Source organism: Monopterus albus, unplaced genomic scaffold (assembly GCF_001952655.1).
Source record: "Monopterus albus unplaced genomic scaffold, M_albus_1.0 scaffold26.1, whole genome shotgun sequence".
In the NCBI taxonomy this organism is placed as follows: Eukaryota; Metazoa; Chordata; class Actinopteri; order Synbranchiformes; family Synbranchidae; genus Monopterus; species Monopterus albus.
This window is the reverse complement of record NW_018127906.1, coordinates 1,893,897-1,905,327: the sequence shown is the minus strand read 5'-3', so window position 1 is coordinate 1,905,327 and position 11,431 is coordinate 1,893,897. Positions and strand designations below refer to the sequence as shown.

Sequence of the window (11,431 nt, the reverse complement as noted above, 5' to 3'; positions counted from 1 at the left end):
TGTGTGTGTGTGTGTGTCTCTCTCTGTGTCTGTGTCTGTCAGCCTCCGTCGACCCGGTGCTGTCCCCCTCCCTCGGTGTGTACCAGATGCAGATGGGTCCACTCACCCTCGAAGTGTCGTCAGGAGACATCACTAAGGAGACCAGCGATGTCATTGTCAACTCGTCCAATCATGACTTTACCCTGAAATTAGGTGACTCTTGTGACTGTTTGTTTTCTTCCTGTTTGTGTCGAATTACATTACAAACATTTCCCATAGAACTAAGTTGATATAAAAGACCAGACTGACTTTATGGACATTGCTCACGAGCTGTTTGCCAGGTCTGTGGGAGCCTCAGGTTCAGCTCGAGTCCTGTCACATTTTCACTGTGGTGGTGTTGTGTCAGTGCGAGGGCTCCGGGCAGTTGTGTCACTGCTGGCTGACCTTGGTCACGGTGCTGAACGCCCACCACCACAACCATCATATTCAGTTTACAGCGATATGACAGAGAAGCACGTTTGAAAAGCTGTAAAACATGTTGATGGTGACTCTCCTGCACAGACCTTTATCAGGAGTCCAGCCTCATCAGATGACAAAGTGCTGTTGTAACCGGCCCCACAACCAAAACACAACAGCACTGATCAGGACGTTTGATTTGGAAAGTGATCAGTGAGAATGTGCACGACCAACAGGACTGGGAGTTTCCTGGCGACTCTGTCTTTACCTCAGCGATGAAACCTTTTGGTGTTTTGTTGTAAAATCCCCAGTTGTTTTGTTCTGTGCACCTCAGGAGTGTCCAAGGCCATCTTAGACAGCGCTGGACCAGTGGTCGAGCAGGAGTGTGCACGGATCGGTACGTAGCCTGAGCTGAACCCCCTGCTTCACACCGACACAGTTCAGCCCAGTCACCACTGGGAGCCTCCCAGTATATCTGCTGGGAACCGGTTTGGCAGAGCCTGGAGTTTGTGGTCAGACCTTCAGCTTCAGGATGGATTTTAAAAAGTGACAAACGTTTGAAAATGGCCACGTTTCCTTAAGTAAACATCTTCTGTCCAATTGTAAGATTAGATTTCTGTTTTTACCAGAGTGTTGTCTGGTTCCTCTCTGTAGTGAATTCTCCAAACTACCAGCCAAGGCCAACGATCCTGACGTCGGCTGGGCGGCTGTCGAGCAGGAACATCATCCACGTCGTCGGCCAGAACGATCCCGCGACAATTAAGGACATGGTTTCATCAGTGCTGAGCGTCTGTGAGGAGAACAAGTACAGCTCCGTGTCCTTCCCCGCTCTGGGAACAGGTCAGCACAGACACCAAGCGTCCACACATCGCTGGCATTGGTTTTGTTCAGTTGTGTGAAGAGCAAGTCGTCTCACAGGCACTTCCTTTTCAGTCTTTGTTTTCTTGTCCTTCATTTGTTTGGATGCTCGCTCATCTGGCGGCAGCAGAGCCTCTGAGGTGATGTGTAGGTGCTGTGGAGTAGATTCTGTCAGAACAGTTACTCTCAGACCTGCAGAGACCTGTCCAGTTTGTCACATCAAGCACTAATACCAGTTTCAAATAATGACTGAACTGCTCAGAAAACCCCTCAGCTAGAACCAGAGCAGCCTCATATGTCTGACATTCAGTTCGACCGAACGTAGGGAACAATGAGACCACTGCATGTCAGACGGAGCAAACGTAGATGGTTCCTGTTGATTTGGTCATTATGGTGATGCACAATCAGACTTAAACTTTACATTGTACTGTTCATGCTGCTCAGATGAAGGTATTTTCACTTGGGATTACTGCGACGTCATTTAGTCCCGAAAATGGTCAGAAAAAGTACAAGATACGGTGGGAGAATCCAGCCTGACAAAAACCTGACAAAAACCAAAACTAATCAACTCCCCTTAATGAAAGTTGGAGGAAACACCAACAGATTTTCATAGTTAAGCTAGAAATCAGAGTTGTGGCATTTTTCTTAAAAAAAGATTCAAAGTGATGAATTGAGTGAAATAGCAGCAGATGAATTAACTGTTGCTGCTCCACATATCACATCTGACACTGTAAACAATCGTTTGATAATTTTGACAAACGCTCCTTCCTGTGACAGTGAACCAGACAGAAATATTTAATATAACATGAACGTTACTGTTTGTTACCCTCAGCTCCCGGATGTGTTTGGGTTTCTCTGTTAATGATCATCCAGATTGGCTCCAGGGAGAAACCAGTAAAACCAACAAAACACATGGTCTTGGCTGAAAGTATTTGTGAGTCACGTATCAACAGTGTTAGTGGAAATGTCCCAGTGCTCGCTGATTCACACCTCTGGTCTTACTGGGCTCTGTTAGTGGGAGTGTGTCTGATTATTAACAGAGTGTAGGAAGTGGGTCGGACCCTGACTTGGATCCAAAACTGTGTCTGTAATGAGCTCTGCAGCCTGCAGGGGGCGCTACAGGACCCCACAGCGGTGGTCTGTGTTCACTGCTGACTTTCACTCAGACTATTCTCTCTCATCACACTGATCCTTGTGTCCACCCCTCTGATCGTCATCACTGGTCCTTGTCTCCCTGTTCAGGTCAGGGAGGGGCCAATCCGGCGGCGGTGGCGGACGCCATGGTCGGAGCAGTGATGTCGTTTGTAAGGAAGAAGCAGCCAAGGTTTGTTCGCAGTGTGAAGATCCTGATCTTCCAGCCGGCAATGATAGCGGAGTTCCACAGGAGCATGAAGAGCAGACAGGGGGAGGAGGCTTCACCAAGATCAAAGGTATTAAAGTGACCGGCTCCACCTACTGATGTCTAATCATCTCCCGTTGACCTGGATCACGATCAGGCAGGAGAGTTAGTAATGCAGGTGTAGAGCTGAACACTGGTGACACTCTCTACAAAACAGAGACTCATAACGGTCCCAGTGATAACTCTGCTCTCAGAGGATCAGTATCTGTCATACACACTGGTCTCACGTCCTTCTGTCACACTATCATTTCATGTTGTTTCAGACTCCTTCACTTCGTTGTTTATGGGACATGAAGAGCAGCTCAACGCCAACGCCTCTCTTCTGGAGCAGCAGGAGTTCGAGTCCACGGTGTTTCAGCTGTGCGCTGACAACCAGAAGGTCAGCACACATTCATTCACTTTGGGTTAGTGCGTTGCTTAGAAGGGAGGTCTGCACGTGCACACAAATCACAGCTGCCACAAAGTTTCACTGAGCTTAGTTTTATTTTATGACTGAATGGGTACTGTTCAGCAAATAGTCTGTTAGACGTGGCGGCAGCACAGCTGGACACGGGTAGGAAAGAAGAGCCCTCGGGTCACTGATAGACCTGCTATAAACAATATGTCTGCATCATGACGACCCTGCTGTGCACGTCCTGAGAAACTCGTGCACCATGTCCACAAGATGCAAAAGAGCACATGCGATGTGAGCAGGAAGTGAGGTCGGCAGTCAGCACAACAGTGGTGGAAGGATTTAAAGAGAAACCTGGAGCTGCTGAACATTCTACAGAGTTTCTCTAAATGGTACTGATAAACTCTCCAGATGTGAGTTTCCATTTCTGTCCGGTGACAATTTGCTCCCTGGTGAATGTGTTTTAATCCTGAGTACAGAAGCCAGTGTGTGAACAAATGACCCCAGTGTGTATGTGTGATAAAGTCAGGACGCTGTTAGCCTAGCTTAGCATGCAGGTTGGAACCTGGCAGCCCGGCTCTGTCTACAGGTAGAAAACCAACACCTTTACCAAACAGTAATGACAAGGTTTGTTGAATGTGTACACAGAAAATCACAGCTCTGGTTTTTAGTGAGTTACGTGCTCTGAACTCTTGCTGAGACCTGTTCAGGTGCCACGACCGACTCTGCTACGCCAGTTAGGTTTACATGCGCTGCTGTCAGAATGTTCACTGTCTGTTCACTGCGACTGAGACTAAACGTGGAGAAATGTGTCAGAGTCGTGACATTAAATGATCAGGTGACTTTCAACAAGAGAAAGCAAACGATTTATACAGTTCAGGATTTATTGATCTGACAGGGAAAACAGCAGGAGAACAGATGAAAATGTTTTAATGAGATGATTAAAATTCAACAGTGCTTGTTTGTAACTCCACCCCCCAGGCTGTGAGTCAGGCCAAGAGACGGATCACGGACCTGATTGTGGCCGAGCAGGCGAAGAGAACCATCACGGACCCGTACATCAGTCAGCTGTCGCAGGATGACATGGAGCAGCTGCAGGCCCTGCAGAGGGAGCTGACGGTCAGCATCTGTCTGGACAAAGGCCTGGGGGCCCAGGATCCCAGCATCCAGCTGGAGGGGCTGACCAGGGACGTCTTCACCGCTGAGTCTACAGTCAGGTCAGCACCCAGGGACACATGACTCTGAGCTTCAGCCCAGAGTATTGGCTGTTAAGGTATTTCTTTGTCTTCTTGCTGACCATCAGAGACATCATCCGGAGGGTGGAGCGGGCAGAGAACCTGAGGAGCAGAGCCCTGCTGGTGAGCGGACTGGTCGAGTGGCAGTTTCAGGACCTTAATGGGCTCCCGGTGCCCTTCGACATGTACACCAACCTGCAGCTGGAGGAGGCTCTGGAGAGGAAACAGGTTGTGAAGGTCAAGATCAATAACGAGATGTACAACGCCAAGGTGATGCAAAGAATTGCTGTGTCAGAAGTCAGCTCTAAAAGGGTGGAGCTGCTTAGGAAAGAGCTGAAGGGTGAGTGGGCTTTACTGGCATAGTCCTTATTTAACCTGTTAAAGGACAGTTTGGTTTCCTTGAACCTGCTGTTTCCCCCCCTAACCTCACAGCGGGTACAGTGGCTAGAGCATGGATCGGGCCAAACCCGACCCCAGTGCAGTGGAGTCTGTGCAGGGTTTTTCTATGACCGTGCTCCATAGCGTTGTCATGCACTTAAACCTGTTTAGCCTAAAGTTTGTCCTACGTGGCTGAACCAACCCAAACCCTCTGGCAGCCACACTCTAGTGGTGCCTCTATAGCTGCTGCTAATCACAGCCTCTGTTGTAGAGAGCTGCATTGAATGCCGTCACCAGGGCGACTGCTTAGCCTCAGAATAAACACAGTGACAGTCGGTGTTTCTCACACTTAACTCTGGGTCAGAAGGAAAGCAGACAAGGTGTAATGGCTGCTACCGCTATATCTCGTATCTGGTATCATTCTGACTCAGAGCTCAGCCTGAATAATGCTCTGACTGTCGCAGGCTAACGCAAGTTTTTGTTTCAACAAATCTCTACAGCAGACATAGTGATGGCAAAGTCGGCACTAGCCCTGGAGTCGCCACAGCCAAAACCCAAAGTTATCTTGGATAGAAACGCGTTCGCCCATACAACCAGTGCACAAAAAATGAGGAAGGACTTTTTAAAAAAGATTCAGAGTATTTTGAATTTATTGTTGTGTGTTGAATTCACCAAAGAAAAGAAAATGGAGGACCTTACCGTGTAATTATGTCTTACTGTCTCAAAATGAGACAACGTACAGTCCCTGGTGGGGGGGTGGAACACTTCAGAAGCTGGCTGAGACTCATCAGGTTAGGTTTTCCTCAGTCCATCTGTGGGTGCGTGACAGAAATAGACTGGTAACCATTAACTCTGAACTCAATGTTCCAAAACAAATCCAGGCTAACGCTTTGCAGCTGTATGCCTCTGGATGAAATTACCTCAAGCCGTTCCTGAGCTGTCGCCGGCATGGAGGCATAAATACGAGGCCCGAGTCACAGCCACACAGTAACTCACGGTTTCCATGGCAACAGTATACTTCCTCCTTCCTGTAAATGTTTTTCTATTCACAAGAGTGATGACTGTTCATGCTCCCATAATCACAAGGTCCAGCTCTGACAAAGGTTACAGTTGTTGTCATCACTATTTGAGAAGACGGGCATTATGGGTAGTCACCTGATTGGTCTGGATCCTAGCTAAGTTTCTATATAATGAATATGAACTTAATGTTGTGGTTTTTTTTATTTTTAAGACGGTGTTCTGGAAACCCCGTGAACAGATCACACTGACAGGAAACAGGAAGTATGACGTTACCATGGAGACAGTGTAAACCTATTAGCAGCGTTGGATGTAGAGACAGCGGCCACTGTGATAAACCTGATGCTTCTCAGACTGATTCTGACGCTCCACTTCCTGCTCCACTGACTGTACACGGTCGTGTAGCAACAAGGTCTTTGGCCATAGTTAGTAAATAATGGTTAGGAAGTAAGATCCTCCAGTGGTTCTCCTTAGTGATTCTGTAAAAACAACTCACTGGTTCTTCTTGGCATCTAGTCACCAGCAGACCTGCACATTATAACCTGTGGTGGTGTGAAAGTGTTTTGTAGAAGTAGAACTTCTCCAGTCTTCCTAGTGAACTTGGTGACATGAGGAAATGAAGCAGCCTTTTTATTTTTCCTTTCTCCTACTGACACAAAGGCTCATGGGAGTGTTCATGAAACAGCTGATCAACTCTTTCTCACATCTCACCAAGTTCACTGGTGTAAACAGACGCACAAAGGTTCTGTCGCCACAGGACGGCATCCGTTTACACACCAGAGAATTTTTACAAACATATAAAACAGAACAGCAGGAGCAGCAGACGAGTTATGACCCTTGTTGCTTCCCATCCTGCTGCACCTGGACTGTCAGTTTAAAATATGTACAACAGCTCAAACACACACTGACGCCCGGTCTGAACAGTGACATGTGGATCAGAGCAGTGTCCTACCTTCAAATGATCACTGGTATGATGATGTCTGCAGATGACGCCGCTCTGCCTTCGCACTGGGAGGATATGAAGGGCGACATGGTGAAGCTCTTTCTTCTGACTGGAGGATCTAAGGAGTACACAGACGTGGAGGCACAACTTACAAAGACTGGTCTGACTGCCAACATCATCAGTGTACGTTCACATGCTCATCACTCACACCACTGATTCCTACAAACGTTTTCACTTTGTCACTGTGGGTTATCGACTTTAGACTGATGGACACCATGGCGGCGAAAGGGTCTGTGTTTATCTACACAGCTGCCGATTCTCTGCTGTTCTACCAAATGTGGTGACACCAGACAGCCTTGAATATTTTCTGCCTCTGTTTCAAATGGAACAGTTCACTCTGGCCCTGTTTACACTTTGAATTAGAAGCTTCTCAGTGATCCGAACACAGGTGGACAGCCGAGACCATCACCGCTCACACCTGTCAGTATAGGTGTCTCCAAGGTGCCACTCGTGTTCAGACATCACTACTTACACTTAAATGTCAAATGGTCACAGCCACAATACGTCAGTCTGTAGCCAGAGGAGCGTCTGTAGTCTCCCTAACTGAAGTAAACAAGTGTCACATTTGAACAGGGATGTATTATGGAAGCTTCCACAACACATCAACAGAGTTTTATCAGTTTCTCTTTTTTTGAGTGTTGGCGCGCTCTCAGCACAGCATCCACCACATCCTGCATCACTGACTTATTTTCCTTGAACGGCCGTGTTGGAGTTTACATTATAGAAGATATGTGCTCAAATGCGTCCCAGACCACGTCTGTCAAGTGTTTTCAGTGATCGGATCACAATCCGCCTTGGTGATTGTTTACACTTGTATTTATCACTGCCCACCTGTGATCAGATCGTCCTGCAGCATCTTAAACCAAGTGTAAACGGGGTCTCTGAGAATTCTGTAGTGATGCAATGAGAAGTGGTTAGATGATGTTACACCAGCCCGTCTTCACCAGCACTAAACAAACAGGCCACACTAGGACACAGCGAATCAAAACAGTCGGCCTGGCAGAGTGTAAACAGAATGAGTGATGCGTTGTTGGTCCTGTGTTGACAGATTGAGCGGGTCCAGAACACGACTCTGTGGCAGAGCTACCAGCTCATGAAGAAACAGCTGGAGGCCAAGAACAAACACACCAACAACGAGAAGGTGCTGTTTCACGGCACCGACGCCAACTCCATCGACCTCATCAACAACAAGGGCTTCAACCGCAGCTACGCAGGGAAAAACGGTAGGTTTACTACGCCAGCAGTAACTACGCAGCACAGATGCAAAGATCAGTCTTGGGATTTTAACAATCATTACCGGATTGTTCAAATACAAACTGCGACGATTCTTAACAACAGTCCTTGTTTATACGTCTCGTCTTACAGGTGCAATGTTTGGTAATGGCACTTACTTTGCTGTGGACCCTGCCTACTCAGCGCAGGGCTACGCCAAGCCCAGTGCCAGAGGGCACAAACGCATGTACCTGGCCCGGGTCCTGGTTGGAGACTTTACCAAGGGCAGCCCTGGGCTCGTCGCTCCGCCTGCCAGAAGCTCTGGGAACGCCGCAGACCTATACGACAGTGTCACCAACAACCCTGCCACACCAGCCATGTTTGTCATCTTCAACGACATCCAGGCCTACCCGGAATACCTCATCACGTTTATATGATCCACTGTGGACTCGGTGTCCTGATAAAACTGTGCCTCCACCATGTAAAATACAACTCCAATCAGCAAAAACAACTTTAAACACTATAAGATGTTGTACAGCTGCCACGAATAAATGTACGTAGAAGAAACGTCACACCAAGTTTAGATTTAAAGAAAAAAAGCATGAAAACCCGAGTATAAACGCTTCACTACTGTCACTTTGTGTCTTATTTTCTTTTTATAATATAGTTTGAAATACTGATTATTAAAAGAAACACCAACAATTTGTTTAGAGTCAGTTTCAAACATTTTTGCCAAATGAGATTCACTATATATAATGATGTCACAACATAATCTTGTTAGTTTGCCTGTCAGACTGTATGAATATATACTGGAAGCTGTTTCAAATAAAAGCACACTTCTTAAAAAGACACTTCGTAAGCTGTGCAACCTCAGCAGCGCACATCTGCAGACAGCATGATGTATAATAACATACAGCTTTCTAGTGTCATAAAGTGGACAAAAGGCCAATGAAGATTAGTGAAACATGACCTAAGTGGATCCCCTCTCCCACTTGGGCTGAGCAAGTTTCAAAATAATTAATGTAGGTGTTATGGGCGAGCGTCATAAGTGCGCTCTGAAACGTGAATAATTAGCACTACAATCCTGCTTAATAGACACCTCATATAATAAACCTCACGGACACAAACAGTAATGAATAATCTGCTGCTGAATTAACATAAAGCATTTCCGGGGTCAGAGAGTGTAACAGTATGATAGTGAACATAAACAGTAGCAACCAAACGTCACAGTCCTCACTTACCAAAGATGCATCACATGAGGCAGTTCCACAGGCTCAGCTGCCTCCAGGTGTAGCGTCGCCACCTTGACTCCTTTCTCTGAGCTAGAAGAGCACATGGATGAAAAAGGACATTAAAACACCAGGCTGGGCACAAACTGTTAAGAATGTAAATACATAATGACACAGTGCTAAAGAATCAACAACACTGACATCATGCAGTAAGGAGATGTTTCTGAGAACTACTAACCTAGTGTGAATGGTCAGCAGGTGGATTTGTGGTAATTTACAGCATAAACACACTCAGTGAGCATTATTAGGCACACGTGCACAGTTGAAGGCAATCCAGTACAACAACACTGCCATAACAATTATCTTTATGAAGCTCATGATTTTTCAATTCAGTTTTATTTGTATGACACCAAATCACAACAAAAGTTATCTCAGGACACTTTAACTATGTTCTCACAAATAAACATTTACTTCAAACATTTCTGACAATTTCACCAGAAACTGAAACATTATGAGCTTCACAGAAGATATTCCAGCAGGGCATCATATTCAATTATACAGGTGTACCTAATAAAATGGTCAGTGAGTGATCTAACCACCAGCTTTTTGGAATTTATACCAAATTATAAAATCACATTAGCATGTCTGTGATAAATTATTCTACACTCAAAGTTCACTTACTTTTTCCAAATCTTTTGCCTGTTGTTGGAGGGTCAGAGTTGACCTGGATGTCTAGGGTCCCTGCTAAATGTGAAACAACAAAGAAGCAGGTTTTTACTTCAGACAACACAGCTGATCAGACAGTGGACTAGTCAACTAACCTCATACAGTCAGTTCATACTAATCACAAAGACAATCACTTCTCTTGCAGTTGTGGAAGAGGACATTTCTGGCTGCAGCAAACAAAACTGAAGTTAATTTCTAAAATGCTGCTCAGCTGATTAAAACATTACATTTGATAAAATCCTGCTCCTCCTGAGAGGTTTTTGTTTTTCTACTTAATTAGAGTGCCCTGTCTTAAATATCACTGGTGAGTTGTAAACATGCACAAGTGACACAACTGTACATGTAAGATGTTAATATAATGTCATTATGTGGAAAAGCTTCGTGTTCATTGGAATTAAGTGCTACCAACACACATTATGTACATGAGTACCTTACCAAGTGTGGTCAGTAATCACATAACATTATCAACACGTTGTCACATAAAAATAAAGTTAAAAAAAAAAAGACGCTTCGTTTTTGCTTATACTGTTGGTACAAGCTTCTGTTCACTTTACGAGCCCTTATGTTGACTTCAGTGTAACTTCATGTGTTTCAGCGCAACCTTACATCTGGGTCATGTTTGAAAAATCCAGATAGCCTTTTAAAAATATGTACAATATATTATATATTTGATAAATATTTGTTATTTGCAAAGTTTCCAGAGATTCAGATGGAAAAAATATCGTAAGCTGCACAACTTAAAAAAAGTTGCCCCCCATTCCAGCAGAAATTCAGTTATAAATCCACTTTGTGGTTTCCAGTGCAGCCCAGACATAGTGAAGAATTCAAACTGTGAATAAAGTGCGACTTCAAGCTGAAGTTAAAGGTCAGTCTCTGCTGAAGTGACAGCAAATAAACTGAGAAAACAAATGAGGACAGGCCGAAGGTCCTGGTGCTTTATTGTCCTCAGTTCTGACATGAATAGCTCAGCAAGAAGCAAAAAGAGAGAAGGAATGAAAACAGTGAACGGTTTCTGATCCAGGCAACATGAGGTTTAAGGAAAAACAAAACCTCAGTGTGGATGAACAGGTCTGGGTCCAGAGTGCTCCGACTTGCAGGGTGGTCATGTACAGTGGATATAAAAAGTCTACACACCCCTGTTAAAATGCCAGGTTTCTGTGATGTAAAAAAACGAGACCAAGATAAATAATTCCAGAACTTTAGCCACCTTTAATGTGACCTATAACTTGTACAACTCAATTGAAAACAAACTGAAATCTGTTTTTCAGTGGGAAGTAAAAATAAAAAACTAAAATAATGTGGTTGCATTAGTGTGCACACCCTTAAACTAATATTTTGTTGAAGCACCTTTTGATTTTATTACAGCACTCAGTCTTTTTGGGTATGAGTTTATCAGCAATGCACATCTTGACTCTGCAATATTTGCCCACTCTTCTTTGCAAAAACGCTCCAAATCTGTCAGATTGCGAGGGCATCTCCTATGCACAGCCCTCTTCAGATCAGCCCACAGATGTTCAATCGGATTCAAGTCCGGGCTCTGGCTGGGCC

At 45.1% G+C, this 11,431-nt stretch overlaps 1 protein-coding gene across 1 annotated transcript in view; it reads left to right on the top strand.

The window, feature by feature from the left end:
- Positions 1-8,564, top strand: part of LOC109957438 (poly [ADP-ribose] polymerase 14-like) — a 23,385-nt gene extending 14,821 nt beyond the window's left edge. Inside the window, 11 exon segments of the mRNA XM_020595329.1 lie at positions 43-192; positions 770-832; positions 1,090-1,275; positions 2,536-2,702; positions 2,705-2,723; positions 2,956-3,071; positions 4,065-4,300; positions 4,387-4,658; positions 6,700-6,839; positions 7,765-7,939; positions 8,082-8,564. Coding sequence (XP_020450985.1) covers positions 43-192; positions 770-832; positions 1,090-1,275; positions 2,536-2,702; positions 2,705-2,723; positions 2,956-3,071; positions 4,065-4,300; positions 4,387-4,658; positions 6,700-6,839; positions 7,765-7,939; positions 8,082-8,365 — 1,808 coding nt within the window. The 3' untranslated portion in view covers positions 8,366-8,564.
- The last annotated feature ends 2,867 nt before the right edge of the window (positions 8,565-11,431 follow it).